The 19,163-nt window shown below is 60.9% G+C and overlaps 1 protein-coding gene across 3 annotated transcripts; it reads left to right on the forward strand.

Annotated features, from left to right (window-relative positions):
* Positions 1-853: 853 nt before the first annotated feature.
* ADAM11 (ADAM metallopeptidase domain 11) lies at positions 854-18,541 on the forward strand (the record flags this gene model as incomplete). Of its 3 annotated transcripts, XM_082706340.1 has the most annotated exons (27): positions 857-998; positions 1,479-1,654; positions 9,665-9,741; positions 9,945-10,011; positions 10,934-11,019; positions 11,118-11,193; positions 11,601-11,667; positions 11,736-11,803; positions 12,168-12,242; positions 12,322-12,393; positions 12,570-12,736; positions 13,243-13,327; positions 13,437-13,527; positions 13,659-13,710; positions 14,226-14,325; positions 14,407-14,478; positions 14,589-14,681; positions 15,089-15,169; positions 15,698-15,748; positions 15,860-15,923; positions 16,150-16,249; positions 16,488-16,607; positions 16,699-16,867; positions 16,958-17,072; positions 17,160-17,250; positions 17,881-17,898; positions 18,427-18,541. In XM_082706340.1, exons 1-27 carry the CDS (start codon positions 929-931, stop codon positions 18,440-18,442), a joined length of 2,319 nt encoding a protein of 772 aa, XP_082562466.1. In that variant the 5' UTR covers positions 857-928. The 3 variants fall into 3 exon arrangements, with proteins under 3 accessions (XP_082562465.1, XP_082562466.1, XP_082562467.1); XM_082706339.1 differs by lacking the exon at positions 18,427-18,541 and having other exon boundaries at positions 854-998; positions 17,881-18,110; XM_082706341.1 differs by lacking the exons at positions 857-998; positions 1,479-1,654; positions 9,665-9,741; ... (2 more) ...; positions 17,881-17,898; positions 18,427-18,541 and having other exon boundaries at positions 11,736-11,799; positions 17,160-17,254.
* Between the last annotated feature and the right edge of the window lie 622 nt (positions 18,542-19,163).

Consider the following 19,163-nt stretch of genomic DNA (forward strand, 5'->3'; position numbering starts at 1 on the left):
TGATATATTTAGGGGACAGAACTGGGGTGCCTGCCCTGTGTGAGGAATTCAGGAGCCCAGAGGCAATAGGCCAGCCCTTGCTGGTGGCTCTGGTGACAGCAATCTCCGCAGCCGTCCTGGAAGCAGGGACATCTTTGGCCTGGAATACAAGCCTGCAGGATGGAAAGGGGTCTGGAGGCAGGGTGTGGGAGGACTCTGCAGTGACCTGCTCTGCTGTGGGTGGGTGAGAGAGCCCTTTAGTCCCATCCCTGGTCCTCCGATCTTCCCAGCTCCACCACCCTGCGGTCTACCCGGGCCCTCGCGGCTGGGTCCAGAGAAAGCCGTTCGTGGGTACCGCGCTGGAGGGGCGAACCAGAGCGGGTCAGCCACGCCCCCGCACCTCGACTGCTCCGGGGCCCCCAGACGGACCTCACCGGGTCAGAGGCCGGGGTCCCCGTGTTCCCTGCCTCCCTTCTCCTGCCGACCCACAGGTCCTCCAGGGTCCCCCAGTGAGGGGTGGCCTGGGGGGCGAGGGGCGGGGGCCGCGGGATGGGGACGGGCGCGCCCCGCCCTGCACCTGCCGAGGGGGCCCCCGAGGAGCCACGGGCAGGCCCGTCTCCGGGCGGCGCCTCTTTTGTCCTCCCGTCGCGGCGGCCCCGGCCCTGCCGGGCTGGGGGGGCCCGCGGGGGGCGGGGGCGGGCCCTGGGCTCACGTGCTCGCCGCTCGGCTCTTAACCCGGCCCGCCGCCCCGCCGGGATGGCCGCGGCCGGAGCGCGCTGAGCCGGGCGCCCGCCCCGCCGCCGCCGCCGCCGCTGCCAGCCTCGCCCCCCGCCCGGCCGGCGCCCCCGCCCGCGGCTCCCGCAGCCGCGCCTCCCGCCCGCGCCTCCTCCCGCCCGCGCCGCGCCGCTCGCAGCCGCAGCCCCCGGAGCCGGAGGATTATGAGCGAGCCATGAGGCGGCTGCGGCGCTGGGCGTTCGCGGCGCTGCTGCTGCTGCTGCTGCCGCGGCTCCCACCGCCCGGTGAGTGCCCCCCGCCCGGCCGCCCCGGCCCCGGCCCCGGCGCCCTCCCTACCACCGCCCCGGGTTTTGCGGCGCTTTCTGCTGCAGCCACATTTTCCTGCAGTGCTCGGGGTGACAGCAGGTCCGAGCGCGGGGGGGGGGGGCAGGGAGGAGGGAGGGCGCGTGCACCCACCTGTCCCCATCTGGCCCGCCCCACCGCGGCCAGCCCCCTGCCGCCGGCCGGCGGACTCTGCAGGTCTCTGCGGGTTGGGGTGGGGGGGCAGTCGTGACGGGCCGGCAGGAGGGAAGCTCCTGTCCCCTCCCCATCGGGCTCTTCCCTCTGCAGGGGAGCAGGTCCTCCCACCCAGATCACCCCCCTCCCCCCCGCCCAGGGCTCCAAGGGCCACACCAGCGTGGGGGGGATGAGGTGGACTCACCCCAGTCCCAAGGCTCCTGCCCCTCGGTGGGCATCCGCCTGCAGCTCTGGCCTTGTCTCCCCAGGTCTTGGGACCCGGGGTCCCTTCGGAGCTCTGCGCTGGAGAGTCTCACCCCAGTTGGGGCAACCGGGAGCCCCTGAGGTCACAGAGCCCAGCCGTCTGGTGGGGGAGAGCTCCGGGGGAGAGGTCCGAAAGCAGCAGTTGGACACCAGGGTCCGCCAGGAGCCACCAGGGGGCCCGGTGAGTGGGGCTGGGTGTTGAGGCCAGGGGGCTGAAGCAGGCCTGGAACCCAAGGAAGGGCACCCACAGCCAGGGTTTGCCCTCACCCTCCAAGCTGGCTCCTGCAGCTTCTCCTTCTGTACAATGGGCTACCTACCAGATGGGTGCTGGAGCCTACTAGTGGGGAGCATCCTCCTCACTCCAGGCCCCCCTCCAATCATCATGGGGATCCCCTGCCCTTGGTGGACCCTGGAATGCAGGACTCAGTCCAGCCTTGGGTCAGCCTTCTACCCGCCCCCACTCCCCTCCTGCCAGAGCAAGTGGTTCTACAGCAAATGGGGCTTGGGCAGGGCAGTAGGAGGCAGGGAGAGGCCGCTAAGAGCCCAGGCAAGGATTAAGTAGGGCTCCTGTTTCTCCTCACGGCGCCCTCCGAGGGCTTTCTTGGCAAAGCTCAAAGGTCGCTCCTGCCTCAGTTTCCCTCCATGCACGGACAGACTTGTCAATTCTTGCTGTCCTCGCTGAGCATGGAGCCTTGGAAAAAGGCTGGAGGCCCCAAGATCACCCACATATGCCAACTCCACCGGCCCCGTTCCCCAACCCCCCTCGGCCCCCTCCCCCGTCCATTTCAGCTGCCAGGCCCCTCCTGCCTCCCAGAGGAAGGTTAGGAACGAAGGAGATTAATTGCAATTAATAATTAATTAATATCATGTGAATAATAATTACCCAGATGGAATATTCATTCAGCATGCCTCGGCTCTCCAGGAGCTGGAAGCTGTAAGTTAGCCAGGCCAACCGGGGGCAGCGGAGGGCGACATGGCAAAGGCCTGGCAGGAATAGGAGGTGTACCCGAGGAGGGGTACAGCCTGGGAAGTTTTGGCAGCTGGGAGTGGTGGGAGGTAAATTGGGCTGGGCAAAGGGAGGAAGGAGGGAAAGGGAGGCTAGCATTACAGACATCTGTCAGACTGGCATCTGGCCCTGCCTAATGTACTTGGTTAAAAGCCCTTAGGGGGGGTGGAGGGGTTTGTGGGAGGGGTGCAGGGGGGATAGGCGGGAAATGGAATGGAGCAGGAAGGCAGCATGCATAATAGATGGACCATCACTCAAGGCAGGGAGGGGGATGGGGTACTTAATGGTCCTGGGCAGGAAGGCCTGGGCAGGGGTGGGGGTGGGTTGCCGCGGGCAAGGGTGAGAGGGAAGGGGCTGGAAGCTGCCTTCAGGGTCTGCTCAGGCTCCTTGGAGGGGGTGAGAGATGGGCCGCAGGGATGGTCCCAAGACCAGAGATAGGGTGTCCTGGCTGGGTTTGGTCCTTGGTCCAGCTTTCTTTCTTGGGGTCACCCCTCCTCCCCAGAACTGTGCACCTGCGTTGGCTAGGAGTTGACCACCCAGCCTGACTGCTGGGGCCCCTGGCGGGTGATTCAGGGAAGGTCCAGATGGAAGATGGAGCGATGTTGTGGTGGGGTCAGAGGGAGGTGAGTGGCGAAGGCAGGGGGCAGGTAGAGATGAAGAATGGAGGCCTCCCTCAGCCTAGTCCTTCGTGGATGGAGAGTTGGGGGTGGTTCCGGGCTACGATGGCGCCTGGGACTGTGTGGGGGGACCAGGATGGGTGGAGCTGGGCTTGATAAGTTGAGTTTGGAGACGATAGGGGAGTCTCTTTGGGTGTCGTTCTGCTGGGTGAGTGGATGGCATATGCGTGTCTGAGTGACCAAGTCTGGATGCGGCCAACGAGGTGTCTGAGGGGGTGAGGGTAGGAGTGGAGGGTTCCTGGATCTCTGGGGCAGCGCTTACCTCCAGTGGGGGTCTCTCTAGCCTTGAGCCTTTCCAGGGACCTTCCTGCAGCCTCTCTAGGGGAATCGTAGTCCTGCCTCACCTGAACCTCAGTCTCCCCTGAGGTGAATTTCTCACAACTCCGCAAGGCAGGTAAACTTTTGCCTGCCCATTTTACAGATGAGCAAACTGAGGCTCAGAGAGGTTGAGTAACTTGCTCAGAGTCCATCAGATCTCAAGCAGTAGAATATTTCTCTCCAAGACCAGGTGCTTCCCACCGCCCCATTCTGCCTCCAGGGATCTGTATTGGCACCGGGGCAACACCACCCAGAAAGATGGAAGAAGGCCAAAGGAGGCAAAAAGTCATGTCCAGAATCTTTCCCCCTTACTGGAAGGTGACACTACAGCCCTCTGCTCCCTCCCGGCATTTCTCCCTGAAGCCCTTCTGGCCTTGCACCGTCCGGGGCTGAGGGTGGAGCGTGAGCGGCCCTGAGTCCCTGTCCCGGGGCACCGGAAGTTTCGCCCCCTAGCGCCGTTGGGCTCTGTCCAGAATTATTGCATCGGTTTGGGACCTTGGGCCCAGTGAGGTGCTGGGGCAGCGGCAAGATCTCTCTTTGCTGTGGATCAGGTGGCAAGTCTGGGGGAGCACTCTGGCCAGCAGGACTTGGGTGGGGGGACCTCAGGCACTCACCTGCTCTGGCCGGGTCCCATCACCTGTCTGAGGCCTCGCTTCCTGATCCCTAAAATTGGGATGATGGTAACATTAATCTCGGCCTCATCCACCTCCTAGAGGTGGTGATAGGAAAGGGTTTTGTGTACTGAGGGCTTCTGGGTTTGGGGTGGAACGGGGGTGTGGAGGGGAGGAAGGTAGCCGGGAAAGAATTAGAAGCGAGAGAAATGATAATTTACTGGGCCCTTACTGGGGCAGACAGTGTTATGCCTTTCCACATATTGAGGTATTTAATGATCATCACAGCTGTAGGAGAAGGGGCTGTCATTATTCCCATTTTACAGGTGGGGAGGTGGGCACAGAGAGGTCAAGTAACAAGGAAGGTCACACAGCACTTAAGTAGCTGAGTCAAGGCTGATGCCCCAGGTTGATACTCTGAGCCCGCCTGCCTCCCGCTCAGGGGTAGAGTGAGTGAGAGGTCACAGGGGACCCTCTGCCCTCTTCACCACTGTTCTCAACACCTTGCTTTTGTCCAGTTTGGAAGCAGGCTGGGCCTAAGGCCCAGAGAAGTGGAGGAATTTCTGGAAGTACAGAAATTTGCAGTCACAGGGAGCCTAAAGCTGAAGGTTGAGACAGAAGAACAAGCAGGGTCACCATGTGCAGTTGGGCTGGTTGTTCACTGCACAAGGGAGCCCAGGCAAGTGGACTGAAAGAAATCTGTGGGCTCAGGCAGCTACATGTTTCTGAGGGGACTCTTTTTCTAGTCAACCCAGAGCTGCTGTGTGGGTCATGTCTGCCCCCTAGGGAAACCCAAGAACCAAGAAAAGGGCAGGATGTAGGGAAGCAAACAGGATAGGGGGTGGAGAGGTTCCAGGCTCCAGGCCTAGGAGACAGACTTATCAGAGCCAGACAGAGGAGGGGAGACCCCAGTCACTGGGGTGAGCTCCTATGAAAGCTGTCCAGACCCGCATTTACTGAAAATGCTACCCCCGGAGCCCCTGGTGGAGGGTGTGTGTTTCAGTGTTTGTGTTTTCTTGCTGTAGGTGGTTGGGGCCAATCTGGCAATGCTCAGTCCCCAGCCCTTACTAAATGGCAGTCCTCAGCAGGGAGCCACAGGGCCTTGTGCCTGGAGCCCTCATACCCCACTAGGGCCACGGCCATGCTTGGTCTGTGCAGCCAAGGTCACAGCTCTGTCCTGGGATTGAAGGCAGGAGGTGGTTCCCGGGGGTGGGGTGGGGGAGCTGATGGCTAGAAGCCACCCCTGAGACTTGTGCTGGGCCCCCCACTTGCTCTGCAGAGGCAAGGGGCATGAACTGAGCCCAGCGGTGAGCCCAGCCATGAAGTTGAGTGAAGAGATTATTCACGCAGGAGACTAAGTTAGCTTGGGTCTAAAAGGCTTTGGTGGGGCAGGGGGAGCAGCCTTGGTGGCTCCTGGTTCTGCTACCTTCTGAATCCCACATTCCTAATCCATAAAATGGGGCTAAGAGTCGACTCCATTTTGCCAAGCTGCCTGGAAGATCAGAGGCGATGATGTTTGTTAGGTGTCCTGCCTAGGATCTGGCAAGAACAGATGTTCAACATCTGTGAGGCCTCCCTTCTTCCCGAGTATCCGTGGCTGGGTGCAGGCAGCTGGCAGCTGCATGAGGGCGGGTGTCTGAAACAGAAGCCTGGGCATTTGGGGGTTACCTGTCGGGCTCCAGGTGGTGCTGGTAAGGGTAGGGACAATGAGACAAGAGTCTTGAGTTCTCCCCAACCAGACTCTGGCCTGCGGGCTTGGCCTCGCCTGATCACCCCCGTCCTGGCTGTCTAGAGGGACTCTGTTGCCCAGAGAATGTCCCCAGAGGAACTTATGACCCTCTAAGGAAGTGACTCTGTCTTCAAAAATGTAGGTCAAATCCCATTATCAGAAATTTGTTCAGCTGCTCTGTCTGGGAGTCCCACTGTCCCGCTGATCAGTGGAGCTCCAGCACATCGTGGAGGACAGCTGCTGTGGGGAGGGGACATCTTCCAGGTGGGGTCCCTGGGTCTCTGGCTCCCCTGCCATCTGCCACGACCCAGCCTATGTGGTTCATCTAGTTCCTCAAAGCCCTGTCCAGCTGGAACATTTACACTTCGTTCTTCAACTGTTCTGATTATGATTACTAGTCCTGGTGACAATAATGCGTTAAGAATGGCTTCCGTCTAACCCTCAAGACAACCCCCTTTTACCAGTAGGGAAACTGAGGCTCAGGCCTTCTGATGCTTTTCCATTCAACATGTGTGTTGAGCTCCTGGGCCGGGAAGAAAATGGGAGTGTTCTGTGAAAAGTTGAATTGGTGATCAGAGATGTCCAGAACCCTGTGTGTGCTTAAAGGCCTAGGAGTAGAGGGGCCACAGCCCTCTGTGTGTTGTGGGGTGGGGGGTTTGTGGATGAGAGGAGGAAGGAAAGCCATGGGAAGAGATGGAGGTTCCAGAGGAGGGACTTGGGGTGACAATTTAGAGGACAGTGCTTGGACATTCGAATTTACTGGAGCATCTGAGAATCCCGAGGTCCTCAATCTCCCCCTTCCCAAGACTGTGATTCTGGGGGTATAAGGTAGAGGCCTGGCGTCTGTATTTATGATTCTGGGACTTCAGTGGGATTTTGGCCTCCTTCCTTCTGCATCCCGAATCTGGTTGAGCCCAATATGGGGCATAAGCCAATGCCTAGGGGGTGGACGGGCTGTTGACAAGATAGCCTCGGGCAGGGCAAAGTCGCTGAAGCCAGGTGGCCGAGCTGCCGGGGCAGATGTGAACTCCAGCCCGGGGCTGAGATCTGACCCCACACCTCCCCAGCATGGCCCTGGGCCAGTCACCTCCAAGTGTCTCTCCCTGAGCCTTGGCCTCCCATTTGTAAAATGAGCACCAGGCGACCTGGGCGGGTTGAGATCCAATGAGCCAGGGCACGTGAGAGCCGGATGGCCGGGGAGCAAGAGGTAAGAGCAGGGCACGGGGTCGAGGCCCGGCTGGCCGGTCACCAGCAGCGCTGAGCTGGGCACGGAGGAGGGCGGGCGGGAGGCAGGGGACAGGAGGGGCTCCCAGGGGAGGAACTGAGGGATAATGGGAGAGGTCAGGGGCAGGTCAGGGGCAGGAGGCGGACCAAGCAAGGAGTGGTTTGGCTCTGCTAGATCTCAGGCCCTCAGGTGAGGGGTGTGGGTGGGGGTCTTAGGAGTCTGATGCCAGGAAGAGCCTCCGCCCCAGCCTTCTGAATTCCCTCCCCTTCCTCCAGCACCTTTGGTGGCTCCCCAGCCCTCCCTGGGCCTGCCTCCTGTCGCGCCCAGCCCCCAGCCCCAGCAGCAGCTGGTGCCCTTATCTGGCCTGGGCCCTGGGTCCTGCTGGGGAAGGGGCAGCCCCACCCAGGGTCGGCTTTCGCAGGTGAGGAAGAATGAGGCTGTGGGAGGTGGTGGGGACAGGAAGGACCTTGTGTCTGCTCTTCCAACAGTCTGGGCTTTCCCCAGAGATCGGGGAGGCTGTAGGGGTGAGCTTACTGACTTCCTGAGTGGTGGACATTCTGCTAGCACGAGGGCCGATGCTGCCAGATTTCTCCTGGCCCGGGATGACCCTCACCACCCAAGCCTGCTTCACAGCCTTGCGTCTCTCTGGGCTCATCGTACCATTTTCAGTGGGAAAACCTGAGGCCCAGGGAGGCTGCTGGATCATCTCTGAAGCAGTACGGTCTGAGAGAGGGGCTCAGGACGGGCTGCTCCTCTGGGGGATCAGTACGGGCAGAGATGGGCACTTATGAGCTGGGGTGGGGAGCAGAAAGAACAAATGGGTACAGACCTGAGGGCAGGGGAGGGCAGAGGTAGACCCGGCGGGGATGGGTGGGGAAGGCAGAGATAGACCAGGCCCAGGAGAGGACAGGAGAGGGAGGGCAGGGACAGTGCAAGCCAAGGGCATGGGGTGGGAAGGGGAAGGGTAGTCCAGGCCCAGGGGCAGGGAGAAAGCAGAGATGGTTCAGACCAGGGCAGGAAGAGGAAAGCAGTGACTCCTTGTCCTTGACGTTCTATTTCAAGTCTGATCGACGCTCTGGGGGCTTGGGATAGAGCTTTGAGCTCAGTCGGCCTGGGATGGGGTGAGTCAGTGTCCTTGGAGCTCAGAGGGCTGCCTACCCGAGCTCTGACCCTTCACCCCACCTCAGCCCCCCTCTCTTAGGGCCTCTCATGGACACTGGGCCATTTTCATCTTGCTTCACCTTTCGGGTGAGAAGGCCTTGGAAGCTGATTCTGCAGGCTTGAGTCCCAGCTCTACCACTTCTTAGCTGTGTGAGTTTGGGCAAGTTAGTTAGGCTCTCTGTCCTTCTGTCCTCTGTCCTCTGTCCTCCATCTGCCAGAGGAGGGTAGCAGGAACATCTGTCCCCCTGGCTTGTGGTGAGGATCAAATATGATAATACTTGTATTTTGAACAGTGCCTGGCACATGATAGCACTTAATAAAAACGAGAAATCTAGGTGGTTGATAAGAAAGCCAACTAGCACAGGCTATGAGATTTTGTGACCTTGGGGCTCCCTTCTGTCCTGCAGCCCAGGAGAAAGGCAGCAGACAAAAGCCTCACACCTGCACAGCCCAGTGGTGGGGGTCTGGGTTTCAGTCTTCTGAAATGAATAGGGGTGTGGAGAAGGCTCTAGTCCTTCTCAGGACCTTGATACGTTTCCCTGGGTCTTTTGTGATGAGACCTGGAGTGGGGAGCCCCCCCCTTATCCCCTGAGCTCAGACTCCTCTGCCCCTTCTTCTCTTAAGGTCACTGTTACTCCAGGCACATGAGCTTCAGGCCTGGAGTCCCCACTCCCCGTGGAAGCTGGGTGCCCAGACCGGGTAGGGCAGCCATCTTGCTCAGACCTGGTACGTCGCCATGACAACCTGGAGCCTCCCAGCCCCACTGCAAAGGCCCCTTTGAAAAATTTATCAGGAAAACTTCCGTGTTTAAAAATTAACCATGGGATTGAAATATTAAAGATGAGCTGCTTTGGGCAAGGCAGAGGGCAATGGACTTGGGGGTAGAGGAGCCAAGTTCTTTCCTCCTGACAGGATGGCATCCGCTCCAGCTTCCAATTCTAACCCACACCACCCTGTCTGCAAAGTCCGAGCTTTCTCCATAAATGGAGGCTGGGCCCCGGAGGCAGGAGAGAGGAGCCCGGTCTACAGGGTCCGGGGGTCACCCTGCACCCCATCTCCAGTTTGCCCCTTTTCCATGGTACTTCTGGGGGCTCCCTGAAGTGAGAGCAGAGCTGGCCCTGCCAACAGCGGGGAGGGCCTGACCTAAGCAGTGGGCGGGCTGAACTGCTTTCCATCCCTGCTGCGCAGATAGACCGGCCCTGGGGGGCTCCTACACCAGAGAGGATGGCCTGGCACCCACTTCCCATGCTGCTCACCGTGCCCTGGCTGAGGGTGGGCTGTGCCCTGGGATGCATACACCTGCCCCTGCCCCCAGGAAGGAAACAGGGGTCAGAGGAAGATAAGCTCTTTCTCGCCAAATCAATGGTTCCCTTAGCGGCTGGGCTGGGCCATCCCCTCCCCAGCGCAACAACTTGTTCTGAGGTTCCCTGGGTTGACTCCCCTCTACCGTCCCCCAACCCCCAGCCTGTCCACCTGGCCCAAGTGAGTTTCGTCATCCCAGCCTTCAACTCAAACTTCACCCTGGACCTGGAGCTGAACCAGTGAGTGTGGCCTTGAGCCTAGAAGGAAGGGCAGCAGGCGGGCGGGGGGGGGGGGCAAGACATGGCCTTGACCTGGGTGGGTGAGGAGATGGGGACAAGGCCGGGTCAAGGGACCTAGATCGGAGCTGGGGTGGGGCCCAAAACTGACCCGGCCCCCAGCATGGACCCCCTGCTTCCTCCTGCCCCCCTTCTGTCTGTTTCAGTCACCTCCTCTCCTCGCAATATGTGGAACGTCATTTTAGCCGGGAGGGAACAACCCAGCACAACACCGTGAGTGCCTTTGGAAGGGGCCAGGGGAGGTGGAATGAAGGGACAGGTGATCTGTGGCCCCCAGGGTTGGAGTCCAAGCAGCTTGTTGAACAGTGTGGAGCCTGAGCTCCCTTCACCCAGTTCCCACTGCAGCGCCGACTCCCAGCCGGCCTCTCTGCCTGACTCCGAGGCTTTCAAGGACCCTCCCTGCTCCCTGCCCAGACCTTTGTCAGAGGTGGCAGTTGGGGAAATGCACTTCTTACTAAGCACCAAGGCCTTGGGAAGTCCTGGCTGCCTGGGACACCAGGGTCCCAGCCCCAGAGGCCCAGGGGCTTGAGCAAAGATGAATGAGTGTCTATAAATAGCCACCTCCCCCCCCACACACACACACCAGCCAGCTCAGTAACTGGAGCACAAGTAATTCTTCAGGAGCAGGGAGGGGGTACTTGTCCCCTCTGACCCGAGCGCCCCGGCCCCGAGGACACATGGTGCTTATGGTTGCTCAGCCACAGACCGTGTCTGGGGGCAGTCCGCAGAGGCTGTGGTGTCTGTGAACCACGCCATGTGTGCCCTTGTGTGAGTGTTGGGGCTGAGCCCACAGCTCTCATAAATTCGGGGCGCTCGTTGGTGAGTGCTCAGGACAGTGCCTGGGCAGAGTGCTAGCTCTTCTTTTCAGAGGAATTGATGAACCCCACAAATGCTGAGAACCACTTGATGTAGCCCAACTTCCTCATCTTGTAGGGGAGGGAAGGGGGCCCAGAGACTAGGCACCGGCCCAGGTGAAAGAGCAAACTAGGAGTGCATCCAGAATAGGACCAGGCTCCCGATCCGAGGGGGCACCCCGAGACCACGGCCACCCGCACCCCGCCCACACCGAGCGGTTGCGGGGACCCTCAGCCCTCCTCCTGCCTTCATGTCTGTTCATGTTCTGCTGCTCCCCCAGGGGGCCGGGGACCACTGCTACTACCAGGGGAAGCTCCGAGGGAACCCCCACTCCTTTGCCGCCCTCTCCACCTGCCAGGGGCTGCAGTGAGTATGGGCAGGGAGAGGGCAGGAGCGGGGGAAGGGAAGAGCCTTCCTCCCTGGCCCTGGGGATGCACGGTGGGGACCTGCGCCTCTCTCTGCAGTGGGGTCTTCTCTGATGGGAACTTCACCTACATTGTGGAGCCCCGTGAGATGTCCAGGTCTCAGGAACCCCCCCAGGTGAGCCCCTCACGGTCCCCCCTGACACCCCAGCTACGCACTTGCGCATCCCCATGGCTTGTCCCAAAGGCTGTCGCGCCTCCTCCCTTGGTAACCTCAGCCTTACTGCCCTCCTCAGTCACCCCAGCTCTGGTTCCCTCCCTCTGTGCCCTCAGCTCCAATGTCCCCTCTGTCCCCCAAGTAACCTCCCATCAGGCTCCAGTGTCCTTTGCCCCTATCTCTCAGGGCGCCCCCAGGTCTTGACCCCGGAATCTGAGCATCTGGGAGATCAGATCCGACATGGGAGCTCTGGCCAGTTCTGGGTCACCCTGGGATGGGGCGGGGGGGAAGGGCTGGAGCTGTCCCCCATTTGGGTTCAGTAGCAGACCTGGTCGGCCCCCCCAAGAATTAATTCCCCCTCATTTCAGGGACCCCTTCCCCACCTCATTTACCGGACCCCTCTCCTCCCAGCCCCTCTCGGATGCAGGGAACCAGGTAAGGGAGGGAAAGTGGGGCTGGGGAGGGGGCCGGGTGTGCCCCCCTCACCGGTCCCCTCCCCCCAGGCTGCCTATTTGCTGCCCCTGCTCATTCTGCTCCTGTGAACCGGCCGAGGCTGAGAAGGAAAAGGCAGGTACGGGGGCCCGCACAGACCTCGGGCTGCAGAGACCCCAGGCTGTGGTCCAGAGCAGAAGGACACCCCATCCATGACGGGGGCAAAGGAGGGCTCAGACCAGCGTGGCCGGGGGCCAGGGTACCATGCCTGAGAGGAAGCCCCCCACCCCATTTCCTAATGGCTGTGTCTACACCCGCCTGAATTACAGACAAACTGAGGCTGCCTGCCCTCTTACCAAGGCTGGGGGTGGGGTGGGGACCCCCACCACTGAGGGGACTAGCATTATCCCTGACTGAAGTTCAGCACCCCTGAGTCTGCCCATGGCTTGGCCTCCATGCCAGGCATGGAGGGGACTGATCCCAAGTGCCCACCCACCGCCCAGGTCCGCCGGGGCCACCCTACTGTGCACAGTGAGACCAAGTATGTGGAGCTGATCGTGGTCAACGACCACCAGCTGGTAAGTTCTCAGCCTAGGGGCAACTCGGGGAGGGGGGCCAGAAGTACCCTGGCCCTGCGCCCACTCTCTTTCCTCCCAGTTTGAGCAGATGCGCCAGTCGGTGGTCCTCACCAGCAACTTTGCCAAGTCCGTTGTGAACCTGGCAGATGTGGTGAGCCACCCCCCCTTCCCTTCCCTCCCCTCCCTTGCCAGCGCCCCGCTGCACACATGCTTGGGGTGAGCTCTGGAGGGCCCTAGCAGCCCCTGATTCCCACTTCTTGGAGAGACAGACTGAGGCCCTCCTCCAGCCCTGTGCCCCGACCCTCCTCCTCTTCCCTCGGGGCCCAGATGTACAAGGAGCAGCTCAATACTCGCATCGTGCTGGTTGCCATGGAAACGTGGGCAGATGGGGACAAGATCCAGGTGCAGGATGACCTCCTGGAGACCCTAGCCCGGCTCATGGTCTATCGGCGGGAGGGCCTCCCTGAGCCCAGTGATGCCACCCATCTCTTCTCGTGAGTCCCCCCACGCCACCCGGGTCCCGCCAGCCTCTGCTGTTTGCTCGCTCTGTGCCGGGGCTCCTGCAGGGTCTGGGAACTGGGCTCACCTTGCACCAGCCCCCCAGCCACTTGCCACAGGCTGGACATCTCCCCCTGTATCTCAAGCTGATGCGTCTTTTTCCAGTCCCCACTGATCTTCCTCTGCCTATCATCTCCCCTTTGGTCCCCTCTTCTCCTTTCAAACTGCCCCAGCATCCCTTCCTCAGGGACTCAGTGCTCAGATAGAAGAAAAAAAAAATCTGATAGAAGGTCCTTGTCATTAGAGATGATCTCATAGGAGCCTCTCACGTGGCTCCTGGGCAAACAAACCCAAAGAGAGGAAGGGGTTTGCCTCATGAGGATGGGCTCCCCTCCCCGAGGGAGGGCTGTAGTGCCGGAGGCTCCGCAGTCTGCCCCTCTCAGCCCAGGGAAGACACTGTGGGCAGGGCATGGGGTTCTCCTGACAACCCTCTCCCTTCCAGGGGCAGGACTTTCCAGAGCGCCAGTAGCGGGGCTGCCTACGTGGGGGGCATCTGCTCCCTGTCCAGGGGTGGGGGTGTGAACGAGGTGAGAGCTGCAGGGCATGGCTGGGGTGGGGGTGGGAGCCAAAGGGAGAGGGGCTTTGAAGGGCACGAGGGATGCAGATATCTCTGTGCTCCATCTTCCTCACCCCAAGTATGACAACATGGGCGCCATGGCAGTGACCTTGGCCCAGACGCTGGGGCAGAACCTGGGCATGATGTGGAATAAACACCGGAGCTCAGCAGGTATCAAAGGAGACCCCGTGCGGCCCCACGACCAGCCCAGACCCACTCCCAGCAACCTTAGAAGTGAAGAGGGTGTCTGTGGGACAGGCGTAGCCCTCCACCCTCCCTAACACCCATCTGCTCCCTCTCAGGGGACTGCAAATGTCCGGACAACTGGCTGGGCTGCATCATGGAAGACACGGGGTGAGTTCTTGGGGACAGTCGAGGGCAGGGTCTTGGGCGAGGGAGAACCACAGGGAGCACTGGTCAGCAGTCTTGGACCCAGTGGCCTCAAGAGGCCTAGCTGTTGGGCCCAGTTTTCTGAGGACCCTGCCCAGGGAGACCCACAGTGTCCATCCCCACCCTCCCCGCCCCGCCCCGCCCCGCCCCGCCGCGCCCCCCACACAGAAACTGGCAGCCTGTAGTGTGCGCTGTGGCCACTGGGAGCCGCCAGAGCCTCACGTGGAGGCACCTTCTCCCCTCAGCTCTCCAACCTCCAATTCTGAGCTGTCCTGAGGCTTCGGGAAGGGGACAGGAGCACCGCCCCTGTCCACTTCCGCTTGATGGGCAGGCAGGAGGCTGATCGTACTGTTGCCGGGCACATAGATCCTCAGCCTCCTCGAGATGGTCACCGAGTACCCCCGTGCACCCCATCCCCAGTCTTAAGAAGGGGCGAGAGCGGCGGGGCTCAGCAGCTCGGTCCCCTGACTCTTGCCCAGGTTCTACCTGCCTCGCAAGTTTTCGCGCTGCAGCATCGACGAGTACAACCAGTTTCTGCAGGAGGGAGGCGGGAGCTGCCTCTTCAACAAGCCCCTCAAGGTACCAGCCCCAGGGCGGCGATGTGGGAGTGAGGCTTGGGCAAGGTCCCGGCCAGACTCCCGACACCGCTTCCCCGTCCAGCTCTTGGACCCGCCTGAGTGTGGGAACGGCTTCGTGGAGGCGGGAGAGGAGTGCGACTGTGGCTCGGTGCAGGTGAGAGACGGGTGCGGCGCCAGGTGCCGGACCGGGGCGCGCTCGAGAAGGTCTGGGTGAGGAAGGTCGAGGCTTAACCACCTCCCTCCCCTTGTCCCCGCATCCCTCAGGAGTGCAGCCGGGCGGGCGGGAACTGCTGCAAGAAATGCACCCTGACTCACGACGCCATGTGCAGCGACGGACTCTGCTGTCGCCGCTGCAAGGTGAGGGACACCCACCGCCGGGGTGGGATGGAGGCGGTACCTTGAGGCCTGGGGGCGGACATTCCGATAAGGAGCGGGACTTAGGGAGGAGGAGCCGCTGGAGGCGGGGCACATGTAGGGGCCGGACTTGAGGCGAAGGAAGCGCCAATGGAGAGGGAGGAGGGCGGGGCGTACGCCCCCAAGGGCCTGTTGAAGGCGGGGCTATGAGAAACGGGGCGGGGCACCCACACTGTGGCGGTGGGAAGGGCGGGACCGTGGGCCGGCCTGGGGGCGAGGAGAGGAGGAGCTGAGTGCCCAGGCCTTAGGAGGGGCGGGGCTTCAGGGGCGAGGCTTCAGGGGCGGGCCTCGGGGAAGGCAGGCGCGGAGTCCGCGGTTCTGGGCTTAGCTGCGAAGCATCCCCTTCCCAGTACGAGCCGCGGGGTGTGTCCTGTCGAGAGGCCGTGAACGAGTGCGACATCGCGGAGACCTGCACCGGGGACTCCAGCCAGGTCCGTCCAGCCCAGCCGCCCTGCGGGTCCCCGGGCGAGGCAACCCCGATCCTTATAGGTTTGGCTCCTCGGGGCTTTTGTTATCTGCGCCCCTCCGCTCTGCTGCTGGCGTCGCCGCCGCTGGTCAGCCTCATTTTCCTCGCCTGTGAAACGAGTTCTTCATGCCTCCTGATTTTGCTCCTAACGTCATTAAATCAGAATAGTCTGGCTGGGGTTCTAAGGGCCTGGAACGGGGTTGGTGTGCACTCAAGATCAGAGCGTAAGATATTATTAGTTAACATCCCTTAAGTCCTCAATATGTGGCATTAAGTTCTCCCAGCCCTGTGAAGTAGTTACGGGAAACAGGGAGATTGGAGAGGCTACGGGACTTGCCAACCTGTGTGGTCTGAGTTCTGAGCCAGACCTCTTGCCCTTAACTTGGAAGAGCCCTCTACTACTATGAGCCCCATGAGAGGGCATTTAACAACCCTTCATCTTCAACTCTCAGTTCTGGGGCTGCTCTGCTCAGACCAGCCCCTCTGTCCACAGTGTCCTCCTAACTTGCACAAGCTGGACGGTTACTACTGCGATCATGAACAGGTATAACGGGGCCCCTCCTCTTCTGGACCTCTGGCTCAATAACAGTCTTTTGACTTCTATCCATTCTGACCACTCAATGTCTCAGTCCCTTGTCTCTTGTTTGCACCTTAGGGCCGCTGCTATGGAGGTCGCTGCAAAACTCGGGATCGGCAGTGCCAAGCCCTTTGGGGCCATGGTGAGTCTTTGGCTAGGGGTATGGGAGAGGAGACACTGGAGGACCCAGAATCAAGAGGCTGGGGAGGGGTAAGTTCTGGTAAATAACCTCTACCAAGTGTGTGGCTCTCAGGATCTCAGTGACCCAGCTGGATTGGGGGTCAGGCCAGAGTGCTGGGGGTGCAGGCCTGAGGTCCTGGGGTGGGTTCTGGGGTGAGTGGGTGACACCTGGCATCATCTTCTTACAGCGGCTGCTGATCGCTTCTGCTATGAGAAGCTGAACGTGGAAGGGACAGAGCGTGGGAACTGTGGGCGCAAGGGGTCAGGCTGGGTCCAGTGCAATAAACAGTGAGTTGCCAAGGCTCCTGGTTGGCCTCCCCAGCTCTGGGACCCAAGAGGGTTTTGTTTTTTGGTTTTTGTTTTCAGAGTTGGGACAGCAGGTTCTAGGACAAGCCTAGGAGTCCCAGCGGAGAATATAGGAAAATTCAGATGGTGGGGAGAGGGCGGATTCAAGTTCAGTAGTAGTAGTAGCAGTTGGGTCAGAGGTCAGACTTGGGGCTCCACTGTCTTCACGCTGCCCCAACAGGGATGTGCTCTGTGGCTTCCTCCTCTGCGTCAACATCTCTGGAGCTCCTCGGCTGGGGGATCTAGGGGGAGACATCAACAGTGTTACCTTCTACCACCAGGGCAAGGAGCTGGACTGCAGGTATGGACTGAGACCATGCCTGGGGAGGGGCAGCTTGCAGCCATGATGGGGGTGGGCGCAAGAGCTGAAGCTGGCTATGCCGGTTCCCCAGGGGGGGCCATGTACAGCTGGCTGATGGCTCTGACCTGAGTTATGTGGAAGATGGCACAGCCTGCGGGCCCAACATGCTGTGCCTGGATCATCGGTGCCTACCAGCCTCGGCCTTCAACTTCAGCACCTGCCCTGGCAGCGGGGAGCGCAGGATCTGCTCCCACCATGGGGTGGGTGCCTGGAGGCCAGGGGTGGTGGGAGGTGCTCCCGAGAGGGGACAGCCCCCACTCTACCGCTCACCTCTACTGGCCCAACCCTAGGTCTGCAGCAACGAAGGCAAGTGCATCTGTCAGCCAGACTGGACAGGCAAAGACTGCAGCATTCACAACCCCCTGCCCACATCCCCCCCGACAGGGGAGACAGAGAGATACAAGGGTGAGGCTGGAGCCGGCCTGGGTGGGGCTCTGTCTCTCCCTTTCTGCATGCCTGTTCCTGCCAACCGAGCTCTACCTTCCTCCCCAGGTCCCAGCGGCACCAACATCATCATCGGCTCCATCGCAGGGGCTGTCCTGGTCGCAGCCATCGTCCTGGGAGGCACGGGCTGGGGATTTAAGTAAGAGACACACATGCACACACATGCACGTGCACCCCCCATCCTTTGGTGTTTTGGGGGGTATCAGAACCCCAGACTGTTGGAGCTGAGGGGCCTCCCTGAGAAGTTAGCTAAGCCAGAGCTCACATATCATGGTCCGAGCCAGGCACATAGTCTTGTTTTGCTCACAATTCCAAGACATTTAAAAAAAAAAAAAGCAAACAACCAAAAACACCAAAACATTTTACATTAACAATCTTCCCAGCTTCTCTTGCAAAAGGAGAAGACTGGGCCTCAGTGCATCCCAGCACAGTGGAGAGGAGCCTAGTAGGGGCTGGTGGGAACAGGGTGTGTCCTCCGTCCCTAGGCCCCACCTGGCCCACAGTGGTCTGTGGGCATCTGGGTCTGGGGCCCTGAAGCTGGTCTAATGCCTTCACTGTGCAGAGGAGGGACCTGCCAAGTCAGGACTCAAACCCAGGCATCTCTCCCTAGGCCTGCCATTAGTGAGCCGGTCCTGGGGACCCTGGCCCATATTTGGGGCCAGGGGTCTCATGGGAGCCAGGAAGGCCCTCCCTGAGAGAAGGGCACGGTCGTCACCCGTGGCTCCTTTTCCTTTTTCTCTCTGCCTGTCCTCTCCTTGGCTCCTTGAAGAAACATCCGCCGGGGAAGGTACGACCCGACCCAGCAGGGGGCAGTGTGACGCCGGCCACGTCATCCCTCCCGCTGTCCCTGTCTTCCTCCATCTCATTCGTCACCTCACATTCTGTTGATGGGGAGCTGGGGGCTGATTCCCCCACCCCTGCTGTCACTGCTGTCACTACAGGGGTGGGAGAGCCCCGCCCCGCTCCGGGAAGAAAGTCCTCAGCCTGCCCGTGCCCCTTCCTCCCGCCCACCTGCCCTCCCAGGCCTTGGTCCATTTCCTCCTGCCCTTCCTATTGCCAGACCACCACTGTCCCCGTGGGCCCTGGAGCTGTGTCCCCCGAAGCCCCGTTCTCCCGGGAGGGGAGCCTACCTCTGCGTCCCATCTGTTTTGTCTTCCATGTCACCGCTGTCTGAACTCCCACCAGATCCCCTCCCTGGCCAGCCTGGGACTTGCTGCCTCTAGGGCCCAGCACTGACCTCCCAGGGCCCCGGCTCAGGGGCTCTCCCTCTGGGCCCTGCCTCACCTCCTCCCCTGATGCCCCCTCTCCATTCCAGGTCCGGAGGGGCCTAAGTGCCACCCCCCTCCCTCCGAGCCTGGCGCCCACCGTCTCTCCGCCCTGAACCACGAGGCTGCCCCCTGCCCAGCCATGGAGGGAGGCACCATGCAAATGTCTTCCGGGCCCAAGCCCTTCAACTCCTGGCCCCACGGTGTGGGGCGGGGGGAGGGTGTTGTGGGGGGCTGTGGCCCTCCCTGCCCTTCACTCCACCAGGGTGGACCGGGGGGGCCTGGGGCATTTCCGTCACGGTCCACCACCCCACCTCATGCGGCTTTGGCCTCGCACACCAACTCTCCCTGTGTGAATGTAGCTTTCATCATCACTGATTGCCACAGCAAGAGGGATCCCCCCCACCCCACCCCGTGGGCAGGGCCTGGGACGGCCCCTCCTCAAAACCAGGCAGCTGGGACCAGGGTTTTTAGCTCTCTGGGACTTAGGGGGAAGGGGCTGACATCTACATTTTTTTTTTTTTTAAACTGAATCTTAACTGATGAATGTAACTTTGGGGGTGCTGGGGCAAGGGAGATTGTGGGGATATTTTGACATTTGTGTGGGAGGGACCGGAGGAACTGAGACATAGCCATCCCCCGGGGCCCTCCCCGGGGATGATCCCACCTGGAATCCTCTCATCGAACATAGCCGACCCCAAGCCAGGCAAGGGCAGGGCCCGTGCCCTGTGGCCCAGCCCTACCGAGCTTGGAGAAAAGAATGAGTGCTGATTCAAACCAAAGCTGC

The sequence above is a fragment of the Mustela nivalis genome, assembly GCF_964662115.1.
Source record: "Mustela nivalis genome assembly, chromosome: 17".
NCBI classification, from domain to species: domain Eukaryota; kingdom Metazoa; phylum Chordata; class Mammalia; order Carnivora; family Mustelidae; genus Mustela; species Mustela nivalis.